Raw genomic sequence first — 24,974 nt, forward strand, 5'->3', positions numbered from 1 at the left:
GTGGATGTACTGTGGGGTGTGTGTGTGTGTCTACGGTGCATGTGTGTGGGACCATGTCTCTTAATGCTTGTATTTCCCTGAATATCCCTCCTGGAATCTCAACGCTCATTCCCTTGAAAGCATTCGAATTCCGCTCGGGATGGCGCAAAGGATCATTTCCGGCCTCCCGGGCCAACCGGGCGCAGTTGAATGCAACACAAAGGGGCTTAAACCTCACAGGGGAAAACAGCAAGCCAGGAGGTCAGGACTCGAGCTGAGGGGAGAAGAGGGCGCAGTAAGGGTAAAAGCCGTCTATGGCACTTTGATCGCCGTCTTTTTCTGGTCTGTGCGTCTCACACGCGCCCCAACCCCTCTGCTCCCCCTTCCTCCCCTTTTCACTAATACGAGTGAAGTATTACCCTGTCATCACTTTATGGGTACAACCCACCATCAGTTATCAGGGATCAGGGACGGCATGAATATAACCATGAGAGCATGAGAATACTATTGTCGCCAGACTTTAGGTAGTCAACGCCACAGATTGACTATCTTACCACACCACAGATCTGTGTCTGCGTCGTCGTAGGGTAGTTGACTACCTAAAGTCCTGCGACAATAGTAAAGAGTTATTTTATGTACATACGTAAACATTGTGGGTGGCTGGGTACAATGAAACCCTCCTCGGCTCCTCGGGTCATGTCCGGTTCCTCGCGTTCCTCCAGCAGCTCTCACGCGGTCTCACGCGTTACTGATGAGCAGGATACAATAGCAGTATAGTCAACTTGAGTAGACGACCTGCAATCCTGCGATCCTGCGACCGACCCGACGCGAAACCCGCAGATCAAAAGAGCATTGTTCCCCACGATCCCCACACATTGCCTGCCTTGTTTTCTGGTTCTATGGTATTGTTCTACAGCGCCACTGTTTGGTACGCGGTGCGAGTGGCGCCGCTATGCGGTTATGAATGACGTCCCACCTTGGTTCATTCAACGAACCAGGGGCGGTAACCAAAACCCAATACGTCGGTTTGTTGATGATAGGGCAGGTTAGAGGATGAGATGAGGCTGTAACCAACCAAGAGTAAGAAGAATTAAAGGATGGCAGGGTCGACTAGTCACCAGACCACTGACCCGACACGTTGACAAGCTCGATGCGTCCAGGGCATTTGTCGTCCTGGTCGCCCTGTTTACCTGTTCCAGTCGCCCACCCGCCACTGCCCACCAAATGACCACAACGTTGCAACACCCGAGCTACCCAATCTAGCCTTTCGGCCTAGATAACGTCACATATAGCACATTGTCGGCCAATGTATGCCGTACACTTGGGCGTCTCGTGTGTCATGTCCACTGCCCCTTGTACTGTCCGCAGCAATGCTCCGGGACCAGTGCGTCCTCCCCAACCCTCGTACTTTTATGTACTCTCCGGATCTCCGGGTGAAACGAGGTAGACGCGGAAGTTGGATGCCGCCGTGCGTTTCGGAGGATTTCTAGGTTGATTTGCTCGGTAGCAATTTCTGAACGCGATCGATGCAGGATAAACAACAAACAGTACAGGAAGAGAATGCATTACCCAAGGTCTACTACTAAATTATTGAAGCGCGTCGTTTTATGAATTGTTCCTCGATTATCAATCCTCAATGAATTACTACCACTGATTGTAAAAGAGGCACAAGAGGCACGAGCACGCCTGTTCTAACCTGAACCAAAACTATCCCCCCCCTCAATACAAACTCATGCAAGCCACTCTCCGCGTGTTATGCTCCAGCCAAGCAGCCAAGCCCGTGCATGGCATGTCAAGTACCCAAACACGATTCCGTTCCATCCGGCAGAACGGCCGTACCCGAGTGGGGCTGCGCTAATGCATACACTAAGCAGCTTGCGACATCCTGCATCCTGTAAGCCTCCAGGGCAGTCCGAAGGCTAGTCACAGGATTGTGAATTATGCACAGCACAGCAGTCGACGCGACGATGACGTCGGCGGTCGGCGGCCCCTCCTCTCCGCCGGAGTCGGCTAGAGCGTCCTGGGCGCCCGCGGCCGCCGCTCGAGTCTCAGGTTACCTGTACAACTTGTTGAATATGTGTTACCCGCACGTACGTACGCGGCGTCCAACTTTGCGGTGTGCTAAACCTATCGTACTGCTGTGCATCTCGGGCAACCACACTTGCGAGCATTTTGGAGAAGCGCTACTCTCTCACGCGAGTAGGCCCGTGGGTCGTCCAGCGTCGTCCTCACGACCCTCCGTTCAGCCTCCGCCCACTGCCCATCTCCCCATTCCCCCATACCCCCATTCCCCATTCCCCAACCCAAGTTGAGACAGCACGGTACATGTGCACCCGTTCCTCGCCTCCTCGCCAACGCAATAAGTTTGCATCCTGCCATATTCCGAGGCCCTGCTTTATCCATGAAATGTGGCTTACGACGTCGGCATAACGCACAGCAGAAACCAGAGGGCCATGGGCCGTGGCCAGGCGACGTGACATGAATCCACGGTAGGAGGATGAAACGCCGTGCCTCGCCCATGTTCAGTATGTGACGTGACTTCCCATTCCCATGCCGATGCGCAGCCAGTCTGTTGCGAAGCTAGCGAGCCGATACGTGCTTCCTGGCCAGCTGGCCTGGCAGTTCTCGTTTGTGTCGGCCGGGAGGAGCATGGCCATGTCGAGGGATGAACATGGTACGGGCCCCATTTGGTGCTGAGTGCGATACGTGTGGATCTTGTCAACCGAGGCCTGGGCCAGTTTCAACGGTGAGTACATCACCCGCTGAGGCCCAGCGCCAATGTATACACTCTCCCGATCTCCTGATTAACCGGGCGGATCGCAGGACAGGCCTTGGATCACTATGAGCCACACAGTGCACAGGCTGTCTCCGATCTCCGACGGCAGCATAAAAGTACGCGATCACAGCTGCGCCACTATCTCACTTCGTCAACTTTGTCAATTGTAAAGCGCAGTTTGGATCTCGGGATCTCCGAAGTCAGTTCTTGGATCCTGGAAGGATCCGAGACAATGGTATATGGCATCATTTAAGCTGTACTAAATGTATACTTTTTTGTTTTCCTTCTAATGCTTCTATCCATCCATGTGGAAAAGGGCCTCTTCGTCGTGGTCGTCGCGCTTGGGCGTGGGTGCAATCGCGCTGGCGGGCGTGCTGGTGCCAAGGCCAGACGGCGTGCGGTTCCCGGGCTGCATGTGCATGCGGCTGAGGGCGGCCGCAAGGCCACCAGGCAGGCTCTGGCCAGGCGCGTGCTCGGACAGCGCACGGGCAGAGGGCGAGCCTGGGTCCGTCCCGCGCATGAGGTAAGGCGCGTCGACGGACGGGCCCTTCCACGCCGTCGCAGCCTTGGACGGGCTGCTCTTCGGGCTTGGTGAGCCGGAGGGACCCCGCTGCTGGCTGAGCAACGAGGTGCGGTTCGGCTGTGGCTGTGCGCCACCAAAGCTGAGCTCGGTCGACTCCAGGGCCGCCTCGCGCGCGTCCTTCCCATCCGGGTTCCAGAGAGACTGGAGGAATCCTCCAGGTGGCAGCGCCGCGCCCGCGCTCTGCGCCAGCCGCTCCGCACCCACGTATTGGTGCGGGTTGTATCCTAGACGGCCAGGCGAGCCGGCGTTACTGTCGCGCGAGTCGTTGCGGCTCATGCGACGCGCGCGCTCCGAGGGCGTCAGCAGGTCGCTGAGGCTCGATGGGATGAGGTCCTCGCCGTGATCGTCGTGCTCGTCGAACACATCTGGGATGACGCGAGCGCTTGCGCCAGCCACGAGTGGGCGGCGGCTGGCAGGAGGCGACAGCGGCTCGTCGGGTGTCTCAGACCGTGCCCAGATGTTGCGCTGCAGGCTGTTATCTGCGAACGACGCCGACAGCTGCGGCGGCCGTGCGGCGAGTGTCGAAGCATGCTGGAACGAGCTCGAGATTCCACCCGCTCCAGGCGGGCGCAATGGCGAGCTCGTCGACACAATCGAGCTCGCCTTGAGCGAGGACGGGACAGCGCCCCGGTTCGTGAACGACGAGGACAAGGGAGAGGGCCTGCTCGGCGAGCTGGCAAACGGCACGCCGCTCGTCCGCTGGTTGAATCCGGCGGACGGGGAGCCGGCGGTGCCCGCGGACGAGGGCGGGCCGTAAGGCTCACGCAGGGGCGACGATCCCTGTGCCAGGCGGCTGGGGGAGTGGATCGAGCTCGAGAACGACGCCGACAGCGCCGACTTGATAGGCACTGGGTGCGACATTGGCGTCGGCACCGACTTGGGGGCCGCGGGGGAGGTGCCAGCGTCGCTGCCCTCCTTCTTGGTGTCACGGTCCCCGTCAGCGCGTTCCCGAGCCGAACGCTGCTGCTCCTTCTTGTTACGGCGGTCCATTGACATGGGCTCACCGGGGCGCACGTGAGCAAGGGCGCCTGGTGTAAGCGTGTGACCGGGGTCGGGCAGGCATGTGATTGACTAACAACCGTGCTGTTGCCTTGATCGCCGCCGTAATCAGACGGAGGCGAGCATTTACTCACACTTGTGGCCAAACTTGCAGTCACCCTTGAGGAACCACTGGCACACCTCCTTCTTGCCTCCCACTGAGATCAGCACTCTTCTCTCGCGCGTGGTCACTCACAGTCGTGGGAGAACGGGCAGCTCGAACCCGCGGTACACGCACCCGCCTTGAAGAAGCGGCATGGGACGTGGCTTAAGGCTGCAGTTAGCGTCAGTGACATATCATCGATACGGGGCGCCGCAGGGTGAAGTGGATAGTGGAATAGCTGTCATGATCAAGTAGCGCGACAGCACTCTTGATCAGATAGACAGATATACTGCCTAGTTGCGCGAAAGGTGACTCGACCATCGACAACTGGTCTTATCGCTATCGGAATGGCTCTGGGGCCACGTTGGCCCCTTGGCGGCACCAACTACTCCATCTGCGATAGACGCCCAAGCTGGGAAGCCGAATGATGGCACTTACTAGCGTTCTTGCCCTTGGAGCTGGACAGCGCACTCGTGGCAGCTGGCTGGGCGCGGACCTCGCTCTTCTCAAAGCCTCCAACGGTCCGTTCGGGGCGCTTCTCGACCTGGGTCTTATCGACCGAGCGGGCACGCCAGTTGGTATCGTCGGGTGTGCCATTCTCCACGGCGCGCCGGCGGAAGCTGGTGCTGAGCGAGCCAGGCGAGCGGCCAGGCGAAGCGGCGGCACCGCCGGCGCCAGCAATTGGGCGCGCGCGCGCGCCGGGGATGGCCTTTGGGGCAGGCGGCGCGAGACCGGGGGGCGGGTTGCTCATGCTGGCCGACTAGTGGCGGGGACGTTTTCTGGTCGTGGTGCTAGTGAATAATGGATGGTTGAACACGCGTCAAGCCGCAAGTCAATGGCTTATGGGGAGGTGGGGATTGCTAGGCAGCTGGGCAGCTGAGCAGGAAGGCAGAGTCAAGGAAGGGGCCTGTGCACAATGAGTGGCGTTCGATCTCAGCTATTGGTGGGCCGGATAGCGCGATTGGCCGCCGCGTCTTCGGGGAATGTCAGGTATAAATGGGTGACGAGTGGGAGTGGAGAGAAGAGACGAGGGAGAGATATGTCAACAGTGTCTGTTTTTGTGCTGTGCTATATGCGATATATGCGAGAAGACTAGCCAAGACGTTCCAACGCTACAAGTAGATCAGTAGTAGTCTGAGTGAGGACGTGTGGACGGGGGAGGGGACGGGATGGGATGGTGAGGAGTCTACGGGGAGCTGGGAGGAACGGAAGGGGGGGGAGACACGGGGGCCGCGGAAGCGGAATCACCCACTCAAAGCACTCAAGACGGGCACACGCACACGCCAAAGCGTTGGTTAAAAGTGGAGGTAAGGTTCTATTGCTCTCGATTACTCGCATAACCTATATCTTATGATCGATTACGCGGTATACGCGGACGCCGATGAGGGAATACTCGGATAGCCGGAGTCCTTGGCTTTGGCTCAAGATGGGTCAATACAGCAAAGTAGACCCATTACACAAGTACCTTGTCCAATCTGTCCAATCTAGGGTACCTCGGGCTCAGTGGTTCTCGCCCGTCATCCTAGTTCCGTCCATGTTTAACCCCGTCGTTGCTGACGCCGAACAACAATGCCATGTGCATATGTGCGCAGGAGGTCATGGAGGTCATGGAGGACCTCCAGGTAGAGTGCGAGTTTGCGATCTTGCGAGTGATGGCCGTCCATTTTACTGGCAATTGCAGGCACGAACTGATCCAATTCGCAAAGGAGGTTCTCCATAATCAAGCCTTAGCCCGCTTGGCACTAGGCCCATCCCTCCATCCCTCCATTCCTCCCCTCCATCACTCCATAACCCCTACACAGGCCTCCACCAGTCGCCTAAAGTGAACCATGCCACACGCCACGCCGCCTTGCACCTTGCTCCTTCAACCCTCGCGCTCTGCCGGGAGCGTGGCGTACATCACCAAAACCCAAGCGCGCCAAGCACTGAGACACGGGCAATATCGACGATCCACTCGTCCCATCACATCACCCACCTCGCGGGTCTCGGGGCCTGCACACCGTCATCTCATGCATAAACTCAACTCTGCTGGTTACAGAGCCACAGCTCAGCACAGCACCAGTGCGACGCCTTCCCCCCTCCTCCACTCTCTCCCCTGCTCTACCTACCTCGGTGTCGCGAGAGTGAGTTGAGTCACTCACGCACTTCCCCCTACTACATATTGGCAATGAGAGTGTTGAACTCACACAGCTTGCGCCCACGTCGGACGCGACTTCTGACCTTGCCTCAGTCCTCACCCCCACTCCGACATCCTCCCCCCACCCCCCGACCTGCGTCCTGCCTCCCTCCTGCCTCCTTCATTCTCACTCCTCGGTTTCTCTCTCGCCCTCTTCTTCCCATCCCCCTCCTTCTCAGAACTCCAGATTAGGAGGCGCGAGCAGCGGTCGCGGTCTGCTGCTGCTGCTGCTGCTGCTGCTGTGGCTGGCCTTGGCGCCCGCCTCGGCCACCGGCGTGTTGGGGTTGCGGCTGGCCGGTGCCACGAGGTCCACGCCCACCCTGCCCACGAGGCTGCCCCTGGCCACGGCCACGGTGCGAGCTGTTGGGGCGCGAGTTGTCATGCGACCGTGGAGCACCGTCTGGCTGCTGCTGCGACGGCGACGGCTGCTGCTGATGCGGAGGCTGAATGTAATTGGCCTGCTGTGGTGGCGGCGACTGCTGCGTGCTGTTGGTGTTGTGCTGGAGCCCGTACTGTTGGGCGATGCTGGGTGGGGGGTGCGCCGCAGGCTGAGCGATCGGAGGGAGGTGCGACTGCCGGGTGGCCGGGGGGGCCTGCTGCTGCGGCGCCGACGGGGGTGGCTGCACAACTTGCCGGGGAGCCGACCTCGATGGGGGAGAAGGCTGCTCGTCGGGCATAGAGGGAGCGACGTAGAGAACGGGATCAATGACAGCGGGAATCGGCTGAATCTCGGTGCCCAGCTCGTTCTCAATGCGGTACAGGTTGGCACGGTCCTCGTACTATTTGCGTCAGGACATTTCTTGCCGGTACTCACAGTGAGGAGTGAAATGGCAAGACCAAGGTGGCCGAAACGGCCGGAACGACCACTGGGTGTTAGCACCACCCAAAAGAGTACCGCGCAACGCGAGACTCACATGCGGTGGAGGTACGACTCTGCAGTGCGGGGGAAATCGAAGTTGATTACAACATTGACGGCTTGGATATCGATACCACGGGTAAGGAGATCTAGCGTCTTAGCTTCTTCCACAGTTGAGCTATTCCAACTCACCAGAGCATACAAGGTTGCGGGTCATGCCTTGGCGGAAATCATGGAATACACGGTTGCGGTGGTTTTGGAGCATCTTGGCGTGTGAATAAAAGCAGGAGTAGCCAAGCTTGGTGATTTTCTTGGCCAGTAATTCAACGCGGGAAGTAGAGTTGCAGAAGATGATTGACTGGTTGATCTGGAGCTTGGAGAAGAGAGTGTTACTGCAACGTCAGTCATTGTCTTGCGCGCCCACTCACAGGCAATGCACCTTCTGACGCTCCTCGACGTAGGCGTAGTACTGGGTGACACCCTTGAGGGTGAGTTCCTCCATGAGGTTGATCTCGTAAGGCTGGACCATGTTGCGGTTACGGAAATCTTTGACATGGACGGGGAAGGTGGCCGAGAGGAGCATCACCTGACGCTCCTGTGGGCAAAGTGCGAGTAACTGCTCGACGACGGGAGTGAACTCCTCGCTGAGGAGCTTGTCCGCCTCGTCCATGACGAAGATGGAAACCTTGGAGAGATCCGCGATGCGCTTGCCGCCGAGATCCAGAATGCGGCCGGGTGTACCGACAAGAATGTGGACAGGCTCTTGGAGTCGCAGAATGTCGTCTCGTAATGTGGTGCCGCCAGTGGTGACCATAACCTGGAGCCCAGGGACGTGTTTGCCTAACGTCTTGCAGACTTGCGACGTCTGCAGCGCAAGCTCTCGCGTTGGGACGAGGATGACTGCTTGAATGTGTGGGAGGGAAGGATTGACGCGGTTGATGGTAGGAATCACGAACGAACCAGTCTTACCGGTACCGTTCTTGGCGCGCGCAAGAATGTCGCGCCCAGTGAGGGCCATGGGGATCGCCTCTTCTTGAATAGGACTCGGCTGCTCGAAGCCAGCCTCGTAGATACCCATAAGCACCTCGCGGGTGAGAGCGAAGTCGTCAAATGATGAGCCCTGCGTAGCAGTCACATCCTGGACGTGTCAGCCTTACAACCTTCTCTTCCGCAATCATTGTCCGTGACGACTCACTTCCGTCTGAGGCCGCAAGTCTTTAGGAGGTGGCGCAAGGCCTGCTCGGTAGTCACCAGATCTTCGAGTCAGTCAGCGGTCTCAGCAAGCAGAATCACTGTGAAGGGCCCATTATGAAAGGAGGACGTTGATGTCTACTGTTCGCAAGGGAAGGTGACGGTTCAGGTTGAGCGTTAAATGTTGAGTACGGATGGGTTGCTGCGCAGAGTGCCCTCTCAGAAGCGTTGATGTAGAGTAGAGCGTAGGCCGTAGGGGGAGATGGAAGTAGAAGATGGAGAGTAAGGATGGATGGTTGGTCGGTTAAGTCTTGGTGGTGGTGGTGGTGATGGTGGTGGTGGACGAGGTGGTGGTGGTGGTGGTGATGATGGTTGGTTGTGGTGGGGGTAACTGTTGGAGAGTTCTTAATTGCCTTTAGGACACCAAAGACGCGCTCTAATCGAAAGACGTTAGTATTTACGATGCAGGCACACTAACGTATCGGACTCGCTGCACCCTTGGCACCATGACTACGCAAGAAGAGTCGGCATTTCCGGCAAGTTCCATCGGTGGCAGGCTTGCCACTCTTATCACTAACAATGACGTGTTGGTGTGTCAGGGCCCAGGCGCCCAATGTTGTGTGACGCGCCTGACCTTTATCCTAGACCGGCAGGGTCATGTGCCTCAGATCCCCCAACTGCGCCCTCATCTCGTTGTAAACAACATTACCCATCGACATCACCTCCTCTACTCTGCTCGAGCCACACCTTCACCTCCATTCTCTCCCATCTCGACATTATATCGACTCTTTTCCTTGGCTTAAACCACTTCTTGCCTCATCACCTTGCCTTCAAGCGACAGAGACAACCTCCCAAGCGCTCCCCCTCCTTCCATCCCCTCCTTAGCAACTCCCAGTGACGAACCCTTCACGACTCGCATTGGTCCCTCATACGCTCAGACGTCAGCATGGACCCAGCAAAGTTGTTTGGGAAGGCTAGCAAAGAAGCAGCCGTCGACGCTGCGGCCCAAGCCGAGTTCAGCGAGAAGAAGTGGGTGTTGTTTGTTTCGTTCATCAACACTTCCCTTGCGATCACGAGCTGACACTCCAACCACATATTTGCCACGATCGCCACCCTTACATCTTCACAACCATCATCTCCTTGCGTTTCCCTCTGCGATGCGTCCAACGTACATGCGCCGACCGATTGGCCTACTCGCTCCTTTGTTCCCTATACTACAACCATCCAATCCGGACATCGACATCAACAGGCGCGTATGGATCCCAGACGCAACCGAGGGCTTTCTGCCGGGATGGATCAAGAGCGAGCCGTCGTCGACTAGTTCCGGTACCGATGACACCGCTGAAGTCGTTGTCGCAGCGACCGGCGAGACGAGAACAGTGCCGGTCCACACCCTCTCACCCATGAACCCGCCCCAGTTCGACGGTGTTGAGGACATCGCGGAACTCACCCACCTGAACGAGGCCAGTGTTGTCAACGATCTCCGCTTGCGCTATGGGGCTGGAAGTATTTACGTGAGTTGCTCAGAGAGTGCCAGTGATACACAGCTGACAGGTAGACATATTCTGGGTACGCCGCGACATCTGCCTCCCGCCCAGCTGACCACTAGTCTATTCCTCATCTCCCTCAATCCTTATCGTCCCCTCCCTATCTACACTCCCAAGATCATCGCGCAGTATCGCACAAAGAGGCGAGAGGAAAACGCTCCACACATCTTTGCCATTGCCGAGCGAGCGTGGCAACAGATCGGCGAGGAACGGGAGAGTCAGAGCATTCTCATTACGTGAGTACCTGGTGTTACAGCACTGACGTTCGCAGCGGAGAATCAGGAGCTGGAAAGACCGAGAACACGAAGAAAGTCATCCAGTACCTCGCCGCGATCGCGAGCTCGAATGACACGACGTCTTCCGCTTCCTCGGCGCCACTCGCAGGACTCCCGCGGTCCTCCAGCTTCAAAGGAAAGGACGTAGCGGAATTGGAACTCGCGTCTCTCTCCAGCCGGCATGGCGACCTGGGTCTTCTGGAGCAGCAGATCCTCCAGGCCAACCCTATTCTGGAGGCTTTCGGAAACGCACAGACGATGCGGAACAACAACTCGTCCCGTTTCGGAAAGTTCATCCGCATCTTCTTCTCTCCTTCAGGAGCCATCGCTGGGGCCAACATTGACTGGTATCTCTTGGAGAAGAGTCGAGTGACTGCCCGTGCGGAGGGAGAACGCAGTTTCCACGTCTTCTACCAGCTGCTCAAAGGAGCCAAGCAGTCCGGACTCAGTGGTATGTTTCGCATCGAGTCCAATGCTAACGTGTAGATAAACTTCTTCTCGAGGATGGACCGGACAAGTACCATTTCCTCTCGCAGTCTCTTCTCCAGATCGACGGAGTTGACGACCTTGCCGAGTGGAAGCTCCTCAAGGATGCCCTCGACATTGTCGGCTTCACGGGAGCTGAGCAGTTTGAGATGTTCCGCGTTGTTGCTGTCATTCTCCATATTGGCAACCTCATCCTCACTGGGTCATCTGCAGACCAGGCCTTCCTACCACCGGACTTGCAGCCTGTTGCTGAGCGCGTGTGCCATCTCCTCGGTGTCCCAGTTAAGGACTTCATGAGATCGGTCTTAACACCTAAAGTCCGTGCTGGTCGCGAGTGGGTCACGCATGCCCGTTCCAAGAAACAGGCAGAGGATGAGTTGGCTGCTCTCTCGAAGTTCATGTACGAGAAGACGTTCGGCGGGATGGTCGACCGCATCAACAAGGCGCTGGACCGCCCTAGCACCAAGTCGTGAGTGGCGAAGCATGAACTCTAGCTGACAAAAGCCTCTCCATCGGTGTGCTTGATATCGCTGGTTTCGAGATCTTCGACGTCAACAGCTATGAGCAGCTGCTCATCAACTACACAAACGAGAAACTGCAGCAGTTCTTCAACTTTCACATGTTCACTCTCGAGCAGGAGGAGTACTCACGTGAGGGTATCAAGTGGAACTACGTCAACTTTGGTCTCGACCTCCAGCCGACCATCGAGCTCATTGAGAGCTCCCAACCTATCGGCATCCTCTCGATGCTCGACGAGGAGTGCATCATGCCCAAGGCGACGGACGTCTCGTTCACCGAAAAGGTTGCGGGCCTCTGGGAGCTGCCCAAGGGTGCTGGTGCTGGTGCGAGTGCATCCAAGAGCTCGCACCTCGGTACTTCCAAGTTCCACTCTTTGCGGTTCGGCAAGGGCTTCGTCGTCAAGCACTACGCTGGCGACGTCGAGTACAGCACCAAGGACTGGCTACAGAAGAACAAGGACCCGATCAACGACGCAGTGGCTCGCCTTCTCTCGCAGTCCGAGGTACCTGCGATCAAGTCTATGTTCTCAGAGTACGCAGAGGACGCGACCTCGAACGTCGGCGGGAAGCGCATTAAGCGTGGCGCGTTCCGCACTGTTGGCCAACGTCACAAGGAGCAACTCGGTCAGTTGATGAAGCAGCTCGCCAGCACCCAACCTCACTTCGTTCGCTGCATTGTGCCCAACACAGCCAAGAAACCGGGCAAGGTCGACGTCAACATTGTCCTCGACCAACTCCGCTGTAACGGCGTCATTGAGGGCATCCGCATCGCTCGTCTGGGCTACCCCAACCGCCTCCCGTTCGCGGAGTTCCGTCAGCGCTACGAGGTGCTTGTGCCTGGTGTCGTACCGCAGGGTTACATGGATGGTCGAAAGGCCGCCGAGCTTATCGCCATCGCGCTCGAGCTCGACTCTGAATTCTATGCTGTGGGCACCACCAAGATCTTCTTCAAGGCCGGCATCCTCGCCGAGCTGGAGGAGCGCCGTGACAATCTTCTTACGGACATTTTCCGGCGCTTCCAGGCTGCTGCGCGCATGCACATCCACCGGCGCCGGATTAACAAGCTCATCAACAGAGCTCAGGCCGTTCGGACGATCCAGCGCAACGCTCGCGCTTATATCGAGCTGCGCGACTGGCCGTGGTGGTCACTCTACACCAAGGTTCGCCCACTGCTGGCCGCTACGCGCACCGACGACGAACTTGCCAAGAAGCGTGCTGAGCTTACAATGGCCAAGGAGCGTGCAGAGCGCGACGAGGCGGAGAAGCTGCGCTTGGAAGAACTCCGAACCTCTCTGCTCGCTGAGAAGGAGAAGGTCGAGAAGGACCTAACCTCTGAGCGGTCGCTGGCCCTCGAGAAGGAACAGATGCTGGAGCGCTCCAAGGTTCACGAGGCGGAGCTGAACGACCGCGTGGCGGAGCTCGAGACTGAGATGGAGAAGCTCAACATCGCACGCGACGATGCCACAGCAACCAACGAGAAGCAAGCGGTTAATCTCGCCGACGCGCAGCTTCAGAACACGCAGCTCCACAAGAAGATCGAGCTCCTGGAGAAGCTCAGCACTGAGCAGAAGGCACGCGAGACCGACGTCATGGGCAAACTCAGCAAGGAGATTGAATCAACGACGAAGATCGAGAACGAGAAGAACGACCTGGCTCGCCAGCTCGAAGACCTGCGTAGAGACGTGGCGAAGCGCGACGACGCGTCACGTCGGGCCAAGGAGAAGGTTGATGGCCACGCCACCGAGCTTCAGAAGCTGCTTTCCGAGGAGAAGAAGAAGAGCGAAGGCCTCGCCGCCCAAATCGTTGCACTCAACAGGGACGCGAAGCGACGGGACGACGAGCTTAGAGACGTCCAAGAGATGTCCAAGGCACACGAGAGCACTATCAGCGCCAAGCAACTCGCCATCACCGACCTTGCTCACAAGCACGCCGCCTCCGTTAAGGCGCACGAGGCAAGCGAGGCTGTCAACACTCGCCTTAAGTCAGAGATCGAGAACCTCAAGGTGACCATTTCTTCGCGCGACAAGGAGAAGCAGACCGAGGGCGCCGAACGCACCAAGCTCCTAAAGTCTCTCGATGAGCTGCGGACGGTCATGGAGACTAAGACATCGGAGGGTATTAAGCTCCGTGAGGCTGAGAAGAGCCGTCAGGTCGAGATTGCCGGGCTGCGTACAGAGGCAACCCAGCACCAAAAGAGCCTCGAGGACTTCAAGCGCATCACGCGCGAGGCAGCGAGTAAGCTCAAGCTCGAGGTTGATGCACTGCGCCAGCGCCACAGCGCCGCAGAGAAGGAGCTCAAATCGACGACTGAGCGCCTGCGATCCAAGACTAGCGACTTTGAGAAGCTCGAGGCGGCTGCTGCGAACGCAAACAAGTCGCACAAGGGTGTACAGGCTGAGCTCGAGTCGACACGTACTCTCCTCAAATCGACCGAGAAGGAGCTACGTACTTCCCAGATCATGGGAGAGGTGAGCTTCAGTACGTGTGGCCAAGCTAACATACAGGACCTGCAGCGTGCCCTGCGCGAGAAGGACGACAAATTTGCCGACCTCGAGGACGCGCTCCTCCCTCTCGAACACGAGCGTGATATCCTTCGCAAGCGCCTCGAGGAAGCTAACACGCAACTGGCGAGTGAGATCACCAAGCGGCAAGGATTCCAGCGTCAGATCCACAGCATGGAGGAGCAGGTTATCGCGCACCGCAACGACCTCAACGAGCTGGAGCGTGACCTCACTGACGCTGCTGGCAACATCCAGCAGCGCGACAGCGAGATTGCGCTGCTGCGCAGCCGCGAGAACAAGACGATTGTCGAGCACGTTCACGTCCTCGAGTCGGCCAAGAAGGTCACCGACCGACAGCTCAAGGAGCAGGTCAACGAGAACAAGCGTCTGAACCAGATTCTCAAGTCATTGGAAACGCACCGCAACCGCCTGCAGGCCGACCTCGACGACGCACAGATGGAGGTCGAGTCGCTCAAGAAGACCAAGAACAAAGCAATCCGGCAGGCGCGAGCGTCGCTCGGCATGGAGGACAAGGGCTCGGCCGCACTTCTGGAGGAAGAACGGCGCGCGCGCGCTCAGGCAGAGGCACGGGCAGCGGCTCTGGAGCGTGATCTCGCAGACGCAAAGCGGCGTACGTCTGTGGCCGCACTGAGTCCCAAGCGTACCGTTTCCGGCTCCGGTGACATCAAGCTGCAGCGGGCACTCGATGAGATATCTCGCCTACAGAAGGAGAACACCCGCCTGAGCGAGTCACGGCACGCGAAGCGCGGGAGCCGCGATGAACTGCTGCGCGGGCTGCAGCAGAGCTCGGAGGCACTTGGGCGAGACATGAGCGACCAGCTGCGGCGGCTCGACGCGGCCAACCGCAGGGTTGGCTCAAACAGCGTGGACGTGGAGAAGAAGCGCCTTGAGTTAGAGCTCGCAGGGGTGCGGCAGCAGCTCGACGACGAACGCGAGGAGAAGGACTTCTTGCTGGCTAAGCTCACGGGCGACAGCAAGGGCAAGAAGCCTCCCTGTACGTGGCGGAACTTGGACGAGCGACGAGGGCTGACACTAGATGAACAGGCTATGTACAGCCACTTTCGTCTCAAGGCCAAGGCACTGCGTTCACAGCTCGACCACTGGCTCGCCATGGAGGACCTGAACGCCAACAACGGTAAGCTCACGCCGCACTCGACGGGTGGGAGCTCGAGCTTGCCCTTCACCGAGGACGTGGTGCGCCTCAAGGAGCTCCTCAGCCAGCTCGACCACGAGACGTCGCCTTTCACGCGGCGGTAGAGTTGTAGGGATTGTATATTACGGACATTGTATAGTAGTAGGGTATGGAGTAGGAACTTGGGCACTACGACCTGGGGGCCAGGAGGAAAGTTTGGAGGGCCTGTGGCAGTTCCGCGAGGATGCAACAACGCGACGGCCCCTCCCCGCGCTTTCCACGCCATTGCTCTGAGTCTACGGGGCAATACCACCACCAACACTCCGCGCTTTCTTTGCCGCGATTCCGGCCATCACCACCGCTTGTCAATTCAATGACCATCCTAAGTGGAACTCCAGCACGGGCGACCAGCTCGGCCACCCAGCCTGCAGTTCCATCCAACTTCTCCACCAGCAACCACCAAACTGCCCGTCTGAACGTCCACACGGTGCATCCCTGCTGCAAAACACCCTCCGCTCACCTCAAAAGACCTGCAAAAATCCCAAACACCAGCGGCGAGATGGCCGAGCGGTCTAAGGCGCTGTGTTAAGGTGACTTCCCAACCCTCCGAGAGCAGGATTTGGGCACGAGCATCTCCGCAGTCTTCGGACGTGGGTTCGAATCCCACTCTCGTCAACAGGGCATTCAGTTGCTCAGCCAACCTTTTTGGATGTGTTTGGGAGCGCCAGAGGTGGGGGAAGCTGGAAGCGAGTCAAGGGAGGTGGGAGTTGGATTTTTTGTGGGGTGGAGGTGGGAGTTCGGTTGGTCCTTCTCAAGATCCCTTCGCAATCCCCTGAGGCGTTTGTTGACGCGGCTGAACTAATCATTCAACAGCGATCAACTGCCGACGCTTTGGGAGGACCGAGTTGCCAGTGACGAGGACGACTTCGAGCTTCATGGCGTAGATGAGAGCGCCATCCTTCTCCTGGTTGGAGGTGAGGTAACCTCGGGGTTATCGAGGACCTCGTTGATGCTGTCGAGCGTGTGCGACAGGAAGTTTCGATCGTACTGGTACATGAGGCGGATCTCGGTCATGATGACTTCACAGCGCTCGAGGCTCATGTTTGCAATCTTCTCCTCGGCGTCGGCAAGTTCAGCCGCAGTGGCTTCAATGCCGAGACTGAAATCAGCGGAGAACTCAAAGGCACTCACCCCTTGGCATGCTCCTCGGTAACCTCCTCATCGACGACCGTGTTGGCGTCATAGACGCCCACGTGACCGACAGCGTTCTTCTTCTCATCGCGGGACACGTTGGGAGTATCCTCGGACTTGTCATACCAGATAGATAACAATCTGTGCCTGGTACCTCACCTTGGGATCAGAACCGCGGCATGTACCAAGTGAAGTGTCCATGTAGTCCAAGGTCTCAGATCAGCGTGTTGACTGAATCGCCATTGCGGCGCAATCAATGCGCGACCAACCCCTTCGGTGAGGTGCTCATCAGAGCGCGCCAGTAGAGCCGCGGCCGCGACTTGGTCTTGCTCGGCGTTGTAGCACCATTCTCCACCCAGCCTCGGTTATCACTTGGGGCTATTGGCTTTGGCTTTGTGGTACTAGTGCCAGCGATAAGTAATCGCTTCTTTAGTGATAGCTGTACTGTATCTGGTTATTCGGGAAAATGTGATGCCGGGCAAGCTGGCAAATGAGTAAACCAGCGGCGGGGTGATGTTATCGGCTGGATGCTATCGGCCGGATCTCAACTGTCTCACCATAAGCAGCAGGAAATTGATCATATTCTGTTAAAAGCAGGTGCTCACATATGCAGATCGATGAGATTGATGCTCCGGGGTTGAACAGGTGGTGCCAAGGTGGTGCCGCTACATGGCCCCACGACCCCACGCCGGCCACTACATGCCGCCGATGCTTGTGCAATTCTTCGTCTCCTGTCTGTTGGAGCCTTTGCTGGCCCCCTGCTCTCGTTGGTATTACGCATTGTCGGATGGAGAAGTTGAGAAGAGTTCAACTACACCATGCGGTATTCGGAATGACGCAATGCACCCGAGATCGACCGAGCAGGTGGAGGTTGCCTAACCATCATCCAGTCCGCCAACATGGTCTCACTTACACGCGTCGATAAGCTCGAATACCTCGTCCTCGTGGACAACAGTGGGTTGCCTACATACGCTGCTGATACAGGTATCGAGCGGCTGTCCAAGTTGCCGCCCGGCTTCTCGCACGAGCTACCCGCCCACCTCGCCCACGCTCACAAGGATGAGTTGACCGGCTTGCCCGTCACAGCCTTTGAGGACTTTTGCTGTGGTGCCCATGGGCTGAGTATCTTGATTGTAAGTCTGCATTAGTTCAGAGTGTAAGAGTGCCAGAACCCCAGTCAAGGTTGAAACCCGGGCAAGCGGCTTGCTTGATCCGCGCCTCGAAATGCAGCGTCGACGGTCCTCCGTCCCCGTCCCCGTCCCCATTCCAACGGACGGAAACCTACGTGGTCCACTAACAGCAGACGACCACAATCCAAGGCCGCACTCACCAGGTACTGTTCGATGCGGGGCCCGAAGGTCTGTCCATCGACCGGAATGTACAGAGCATGCGGACCGACCTTACCGCCCTCGACGCCCTGGTCCTCTCCCATTGGCACCGGGACCGTGAGTCGGCGCTCCGCGTCATCTAACACCAGACTCTGGAGGAATCCTCCGTGCCCTCGAAATGCGGAACGAGCAGGCCGCCGCGGCGGGCAAGGCCATCCATCCCGTCAGTGTGGACCTGCATCCCGACCGGCCTATCCGCCGCGGTTTAGCCCCAGGACCAAAGTACATTCCGGTGACAAACTGGCTGCCCGACCCGACCTTTGAAGAGATGGCGGAACGGAACGGACGTGCAGATCTACATGCCGACGCACACGAGATTACCGTCAATGGCCCGTCTGGCGTGTTTGTGTCGGGCGAGATTCCGCGCGTTCACCCCTGGGAGAAGGGGCTCAAGGGCGCCGTGACATGGATGGTGGATAATGACGGGACGGGCGAGTGGTGTACCGACGAAAAGCTGGCCGATGAGCGATACGTTGCCGTCGACGTCAAGGGTAAGGGCCTCGTGCTTTTCTCGGCTTGCTCGCACGCCGGTATTTGCAATGTCGTGACGGATGCCGTCCGCCGTTTCGACCGCCCCGTTTACCAGGTTGTTGGGGGACTACACCTAATTCCTGTTGAGACTCAGCCCGTTGCGGAGACGGTCGAATTCCTCGCTACCAAGGTTCACCCGCGGCCCCAGTGGATCGTCCCCCTCCACTGTACTGGGTTTGCGCCTCGCGCGGCTCTGGCCGAGGCGTTCGGCGACCGATGTGTGCCCAGCGGCGTGGGGATCAAGGTGGTCGTGCAAGGAGACGACGCGGCCGATGCCAAGCTCGACGATGAGGGCATGCAGGGCATCTAGAAGGGTTAAGCTTGTGTAACGACCTGGGACGCAACCGAACTACTCCACGCTATAGCTACATTCATGCTACAGATCTACGATCCTCGCCAAGTACTTTCTCACTGACACCCTAGTTGTCATTCACAAGGACGTAGCGGTAGCGGGCCTTGCCCGCGGCAAAGTCGTCGAGGGCCTGGTTGGCGTCCTTCATAGGACGAGTCTCGACCCAAGTCGTGACTCCCTTCTCAACAGCGAGCTTGAACATGTCGCGCAGCTCAGCTGGCGAGCCAATGAGCGATCCCGAGAGCGACTTGCCGAAGAGGGCACGGCCGGGGACCTTGGGGAGACCAGAGTTGGGAAGGCCGACAATGATGATGTTGCCTCCGATCTTGAGGAGAGGGAGGTAGAAATCGGAAAGAGGCATGTCGTCCTGGTACGAAGTGACGAGGAGGATGTCGAACGTGTTGCGGTGCTCGGCGAGGACGGCCTCCTTGTCGGCAGCCGCAATAAAGCCCGTGGCGCCGAGCTTGACCGAGTCCGCTGCCTTCGAGTTCGAGTGCGAGATGGCATACGTGTCCGCACCAAGAGCCGTAGAGAACTGCACACCGAGGTGGCCGAGACCACCAATACCAACGACACCGACCTTCTTACCTGGGCTGGCGCCCCAGCGCTTAAGAGGCGAGTAGACAGTCACACCGGCGCAGAGCATTGGCGCCGCGACAGCACTGTCGAGCTCGTCAGGGATCGGAATGGCAAAGTGTCCCGAAGCCTGGTAGTAGTCTGCGTACCCACCCTGCGTGAAGGGCTGGACAGAGTCGTTCGTCTTGCCCTGGTACGTCCCGCGGTTGCCATTGAGGCAGTAGTTCTCGAGATCGTGCGTGCAGTTGGCGCACTTGCGGCACGAACCGCACTCAGCTCCGTAACCCACGCGGTCGCCAACCTTGTGCCCAGACTTCGGTCCAGCCTTAACGACGCGGCCAACGATCTCGTGGCCCACAATGGCTGGGAAGCGGCCGTGGTTCTCCCAGCCGCAAGTGATAACGTGGACATCGGTCTAATGTCAACACGGAAGTTAAAGAGTCTCAGGCTTTAGGCAGTCAAAACACCTACACCACAGATGCCGCAGCACTCAATCTTGAGGATGATGTCGTCGTCGTCGAACTTGCGGGGCGTGTAGGCGTGCTCCTTGAGGTTAAACTTGTTCTCGTCCTGTGGTCCCATGGCAGCATGGCCGGTGAACTTGGCGGGAATGTCGGCGGACATGACGGATTTTGAGATGGAGTGAGGTAAACTTGAGAAAAGAAGAGAGATAGAGAGAAAAAGAGTTCCAGTCAACGACACCGAGGTGAGGAGGGCTTGGACGGGTAAACCACATCCCTTCATCCGTTAACATGTTACTGAACACCAACCTCCACCTCCACCTACCTCCACCTACCTCCACCTTATCCATCTTGGAGCGATAACAACCGCGGGTTTGATCCAGCCGTGGCAGCAACAACATTCCCCCCTTAGCCAATGCCTGCAGACGCTGATCCCCTTCTCAACTACTTCCTGGAGCACTCTAGCAGTCTTCCTGGTCGAGATAACGTATTTTGGAACCGAACTCGCTTGTGCTTGTGGCTGACTGAACAAAGTGGAGGTGATCAAAGTGGAGTGGAGGTCAGACCATTATTAAGCAGCTTGCGCTCAAGTGAACGACGCCACTTGTTACAGGTACATCCGTTAATAACCCCCTAGGCAGTGGAATTGGACAAGCCATTCAGGGTGCTGAGGAACCAAAGTAACAGTGTGTGACGTCTTGCGGTGGAAGGGCCCTTTGTCCGCGAGGGACGTCGACAAAGTTCATTCCCATTGCGACAGTCAGACGTGAACATCCGCACAGTAGCCCGTCAGTCCAGATGTACATCGAGAATACATGTATTCGAAACATGGACAGATCCAAAAAATTACGGCTTGCTGCGAACAAGCAGCGCATCGGGGGTGGACATCCGGCGGCCTTGTGAGGCTGGGTCAAAGCCAGTGAGTGCGAGGAGGTGTCGTTCGAGCAGCGAGCGCTCCTTGACCTCGTCGCGGTAGACGGCGCGGAAGGCTTGCGCGTGCGCGATTGGGGACGGCGGGGCGCGAGCCACAGTCGCAGGCGACGCGGGTGGGGACGCTTTAGGCGACGAACCGCCGGTGCTCTGTGCGACGAGCTTCTGGGGGAGTATGAGAGGGAAGAGCGAGCCGTAGCGGTCGTCCTCGGCGACAGGGAGGGGCGCGTTGATAGAAGCGCGGAGAGCCATCGTGTATAACTCATTTGCGGCTTCGTCAGCCTCGAGCTGCTCGAGGCGCTTCTTCCACACTGCGCGGTTGGCTATTACACTTTCGGCCAGACTCTCGAGTTCGGGAAGCACATCGGCAGCCGCGCGGAATAGCGGATGTGTGAATAAGTCAATGAAGCCAATCTGACCCTTGGCCTGTAAGCGCGCGTCAACGCCGGCGACGACCGAGACGGGCAGCCCGAGCTCCTCCTCCAGGGACGCCTGTTTGCCCCACTCGTCGAGGAGCACCACCGACCAGTGCTCCGAGACGTCCATTGGGCGTGAGGGGTTACTGATGTCCGCGCATTTTATTAGCGCCTGGCACACCATGATGCGGTCCTCCTCAACGAGCTGGTCGCGCTCGAGCGGCTCGATGCCACGCACGATCTCGCCGAGCTCCTTCAGCCGATGGATCCACGCAAAGTGGAGGCTCATGTCGGTCGCCAGGATCGCACTGTACAGTACGCGACGGAAACCTCGGGTGTCGAGCTTGGCGCGGGCTGGGTGCTCGGCCGCTTGCGCCATCGTTGGGGACGCGAGGAGGAACCCGAAGCCATGCTTGCGCAGAAGCTGCACGGTGAGCATGCAGTGCATGTTCTCGAGCACCGACTTGTCGTCGTAGACGACGGACAGAGGCACCTTGGCGTTTTTCTCATGTCAGCGAATGGCCCATCAAAAGTGGCTCACCATGAAGGCGTTGCTCAATCCCGGGTGACCGACATCGTGACCCATTGCGGCGATGACGATTGCCAGCACATCTTGCGGTCGCAGGATCTCGCGAGCTCTGGCCGTGCCGCGACCCATAGATGGCCGCTCTGCCTCGGACGAACGCTTCCACGGTGGTGTTGATCCGGGATGCAGGTCACGGAGCCACACAAACGGCGGAGCGACGTTGATGCGGGCTAGGAATAGGTACGTCGCCTGCAGGACGTCAATCGCGTGGACGTAGTTGTGGTAAGGGTTTGGAGCATGGTAGATGGCGCGGACGGCGAAGAGCCACTTCTTCATAGCGTTGAAACTGAGTCCAAGTTGGGCGACGCCATCCATGCTGAGCACGGACTGGAAGAGGAGACAAGCGATGCGGAAGAGGTCCCTCTGGTTGAGCTGATGAGGGCGGAAACCCCAGTTGTCCAGAATGTCGACAAGGCGCACACGATCTTCTCGCGACAAGGGTGCTGCAAACCTGCTGTCAGCGTAGGTGTCAAATGACTCACTCATCGTAGTCGCCCATCTGCACGTCGATGGACGTCATGGTCTGGTTGTACATGTCCCCAAGGACCTCGGCGAACTGGGTAGAACTGTTCCCGTCGGCGACCTCCTGCTCGTGTTCGCCTGCGACAACATTGATGTGGTTCGACGTGTCTTCCACGGATTCACCAGACCCATCGATTGTCTCCATCCTCTTGGATGCGCGGTCGAAGGCCAATGCAAGACCACCCGTATCCACACTGCGGCGCCTGGCGGCCTCGTTAGCCGCCTCCGACGTTCCCAACAGTCTGTTAAGGTGGGATGGGAACGAGAAGTCATCAAGGGTCATGAGCGGAGTCTTTGGTGTCAGGTTCGTCGCGTTGGAGGATCCCGAGGTGCTCTGTAGCGACTCTGCTGGGATTTCCTGCGTGATGCTAGAGCTGAGCGCACTGAGCCCGACGCTTCCCGTCGACGAGCCGGAGACTACGCGGTTGAGTGACAGGTGCGATATTTGGGTGCTCCTCCGCCGTCGCTGGGAGGAGAACGACGCTGTGAGGACCTTTTCACTCTCATGCTCAGCACCCATCGACAGGGCTGTCGGCGTGAGGACGACCTTGGCATCTTCTTCAATGATTGGCGAGAACTGCAGAGCGGACGAGGCCGGGGAGCCCGCCAGTGCGACAGTTGACGAGGTGCCGTCGTTGGCGGCTGTCACGAGCATTTTCAGCGATGCCACCGTCCGGCCGTCGTACGGTGGGTGCAGAACACCAGCTGTACCGGCCTCAAGACATTCACTTATCGACGACTGCCCGAGGCTGCCGTGGGCGAGGTATCCGATGACAATGGGCTGGTCGTCATCTGGGCCGATCTGCTTCTGGATCACGTCCTTGACACTCTGGATGCGACCCAGAATTTGGTTGAGGAATTCGTCCTCGGTCTTCCTTGCGCGTTCCATGAGATCTTGCTGGAAGCAGACGGCTGAAGGGGTGGTACCCGAAGCGAGGAAGAGCGAGAGGGAGGGAAGAGGTGGGGCGTCTCCGAAAGGGACAAGGACCACCTGCTGAACCTTTGATGTCGAGCCAGGAGTACTGAGACTGGTGGACGGCGATTGAGAGTTTGCCAAGATGTTCGGAAGGTGGGTGACATGCCGGACGACTGCCACTGTGAACGACGTTAGCCTCGAAGCCAGTGAAACGACCGGAAGCGATGAATAGGAACTGGATGCCTGTTTCGGTTCAAGTCGAAATCGATTGGCAGTATCCAACCGCCGTTGAGTGCCGCTCCCACCAGACAATGCGAGATCACGTCACAGAGGTAGAGGACAAGACGTCGATGCAGGGACAAGGTGATGCACACGCAGCGATCTTCAGGTGATCTTCCTCGATCGATCAATAGTGCAAACAAGTAGCCCCGCCTGGTCCCGGGCACAGACTGCCCACGGTCTCACGGAAACAGCGGTGAGCAGCCACCAGCCCAGAGGCCAGGCAAATGCAGAGAGCACGGATCATGAGACTGCGGGAGCCCGTCGCTTAGAGCTTGGCCGGCTCGGGAAGCAGAGGAAGACAAGACCCGGAACGGGAACGCGCCCGGAATGCGCCGCAACTCACCTTCAACGCCACTTGCACGGAAGAGATCCACGAGATCGTCGCCTTCGTTCTGCGTACGACCGCGACCGAGGTTCGGCAGCCCCTGGCCGCTGGGGAACGCCACACTGGCACGGGGCTTGCTGAGCGCTGGCGAGCTGGCAAGGTGGTCCGGGATCGACGGCTTGGGGCTCAGGCCTGATCTGCGCGGCTTGTCGGAAAACGGGGAAAGGGATGAGAGTGGCGAGAAGCCACCCATGGACGTGGGGCTGAGTGAAGGCTTGGACTGTCTCGTCTCAAGATGAGGCGCGAGGCTGAGCCGGCGGCTCTGGACGATCGGGGGTTCGTCGGCCTCGTCATTGGCGTCGGCACTGGTGGTCCACGACGACGCGAGGCCGCTGAGTCGTGGCACTGCGTTACCCGAGTTACGTGGGACCAGAGACGGTGCTGCCTTGTTGCGGCCTGGAGCGTGGGCCGAGAGAGCGTCCGGCAGCAGCACGAGCACTGCCAGTGGCGCAGACGGCATCGCTGATCGCGTGCCCGGCATTGTGGTTGCTGATGCGACGAGAGACTAGGCGTTGGATAGAGCGGGTATTCGTGAAAGAACTTGGAGCCTGTGAGTCAGAATGGAAGCCATGATATGAACCGAACAGCAATGTGGAGGGCCTCAAAGTTGGACAGCCGTGATTCCAGTCAGCAGGACCGCCACTCACCGTGCTGCAACGCAAGTCGATTATCACGATGTGAACGGTCAGAGGTGCCGACGGACGAGATAAAGTAGATGGTTCGAGAGAGTGAGGAAGGTGGAGTGAAGGATTGATGAAGCTACAAGTTGGTAATGTTGCAAGGTGAGATGTGAGCCGGGGTGATGGAGCCAAATGGTGATGGGTGATAGTGGAGGGCGATGGCTGGCACGGATCGACGCTCGGTGCGTTTGGTACCGATGTAGGATCAATGATACCAATAACGTTTGGAATCGTTTTCGTCGCTGTTATCGATGGTCAATGCAGACACAAGGAGGGGAAGCTGGGAGCTTGGGCTTGGAGAGATGCAGATGGATGAGTGATGAGGTGGGGAATGGGCAATAGGCAATGGGCAAGCGATGGGGGGAATAATGTTAACGGCAGATCAGCGAGTTGGACTGGCTCAAGATGGAAACGAGACTAGGGTGGGGGGGTGGAGGAAGGTAAGGGAATGAGGGGGTCCACGCCAAAGGATGATGGATCTCTAGACAGAGGGGTTTGATAGGTGAGCGCTATAGTACAGAGAGTGAGATGGCAGATGACCACCTTCCTTGCCCCCACTTGTTCACCTGGTATGTA

General features: G+C 58.2%; 7 protein-coding genes across 7 annotated transcripts; 2 read left to right on the plus strand and 5 right to left on the minus strand.

The window, feature by feature from the left end:
* Positions 1 to 3,050: 3,050 nt before the first annotated feature.
* Positions 3,051 to 5,230, minus strand: CcaverHIS019_0504480 (uncharacterized protein; the record flags this gene model as incomplete). Its single annotated transcript, XM_060601608.1, has 4 exons — positions 3,051 to 4,366; positions 4,472 to 4,534; positions 4,573 to 4,650; positions 4,918 to 5,230. The coding sequence occupies 4 exons, from the start codon at positions 5,228 to 5,230 to the stop codon at positions 3,051 to 3,053; spliced, it is 1,770 nt and encodes a 589-aa protein (XP_060458085.1).
* Positions 5,231 to 6,843: 1,613 nt separating this feature from the next.
* DHH1 (uncharacterized protein) lies at positions 6,844 to 8,818 on the minus strand (the record flags this gene model as incomplete). Its single annotated transcript, XM_060601609.1, has 7 exons — positions 6,844 to 7,434; positions 7,470 to 7,521; positions 7,570 to 7,660; positions 7,704 to 7,903; positions 7,940 to 8,649; positions 8,707 to 8,767; positions 8,805 to 8,818. The coding sequence occupies 7 exons, from the start codon at positions 8,816 to 8,818 to the stop codon at positions 6,844 to 6,846; spliced, it is 1,719 nt and encodes a 572-aa protein (XP_060458086.1).
* Positions 8,819 to 9,648: 830 nt separating this feature from the next.
* Positions 9,649 to 15,307, plus strand: MYO1 (uncharacterized protein; the record flags this gene model as incomplete). The annotated part of the gene is made up of 9 exons (XM_060601610.1): positions 9,649 to 9,731; positions 9,952 to 10,216; positions 10,261 to 10,271; positions 10,312 to 10,485; positions 10,521 to 10,975; positions 11,011 to 11,479; positions 11,515 to 13,996; positions 14,033 to 15,044; positions 15,087 to 15,307. The coding sequence occupies 9 exons, from the start codon at positions 9,649 to 9,651 to the stop codon at positions 15,305 to 15,307; spliced, it is 5,172 nt and encodes a 1,723-aa protein (XP_060458087.1).
* Positions 15,308 to 16,115: 808 nt separating this feature from the next.
* On the minus strand, positions 16,116 to 16,574 carry CcaverHIS019_0504510 (uncharacterized protein; the record flags this gene model as incomplete). The annotated part of the gene is made up of 3 exons (XM_060601612.1): positions 16,116 to 16,341; positions 16,374 to 16,489; positions 16,533 to 16,574. 3 exons carry the CDS (start codon positions 16,572 to 16,574, stop codon positions 16,116 to 16,118), a joined length of 384 nt encoding a protein of 127 aa, XP_060458088.1.
* A 698-nt stretch (positions 16,575 to 17,272) lies between these two features.
* Positions 17,273 to 18,602, plus strand: CcaverHIS019_0504520 (uncharacterized protein; the record flags this gene model as incomplete). The annotated part of the gene is made up of 4 exons (XM_060601613.1): positions 17,273 to 17,327; positions 17,358 to 17,506; positions 17,677 to 17,818; positions 17,851 to 18,602. The coding sequence occupies 4 exons, from the start codon at positions 17,273 to 17,275 to the stop codon at positions 18,600 to 18,602; spliced, it is 1,098 nt and encodes a 365-aa protein (XP_060458089.1).
* A 109-nt stretch (positions 18,603 to 18,711) lies between these two features.
* CcaverHIS019_0504530 (uncharacterized protein) lies at positions 18,712 to 19,844 on the minus strand (the record flags this gene model as incomplete). The annotated part of the gene is made up of 2 exons (XM_060601614.1): positions 18,712 to 19,635; positions 19,692 to 19,844. The coding sequence occupies 2 exons, from the start codon at positions 19,842 to 19,844 to the stop codon at positions 18,712 to 18,714; spliced, it is 1,077 nt and encodes a 358-aa protein (XP_060458090.1).
* Positions 19,845 to 20,527: 683 nt separating this feature from the next.
* PDE2 (uncharacterized protein) lies at positions 20,528 to 24,199 on the minus strand (the record flags this gene model as incomplete). The annotated part of the gene is made up of 4 exons (XM_060601615.1): positions 20,528 to 21,532; positions 21,569 to 22,064; positions 22,096 to 23,230; positions 23,677 to 24,199. The coding sequence occupies 4 exons, from the start codon at positions 24,197 to 24,199 to the stop codon at positions 20,528 to 20,530; spliced, it is 3,159 nt and encodes a 1,052-aa protein (XP_060458091.1).
* Positions 24,200 to 24,974: the final 775 nt, after the last annotated feature.

This window comes from Cutaneotrichosporon cavernicola, assembly GCF_030864355.1.
Source record: "Cutaneotrichosporon cavernicola HIS019 DNA, chromosome: 5".
NCBI lineage: Eukaryota > Fungi > Basidiomycota > Tremellomycetes > Trichosporonales > Trichosporonaceae > Cutaneotrichosporon > Cutaneotrichosporon cavernicola.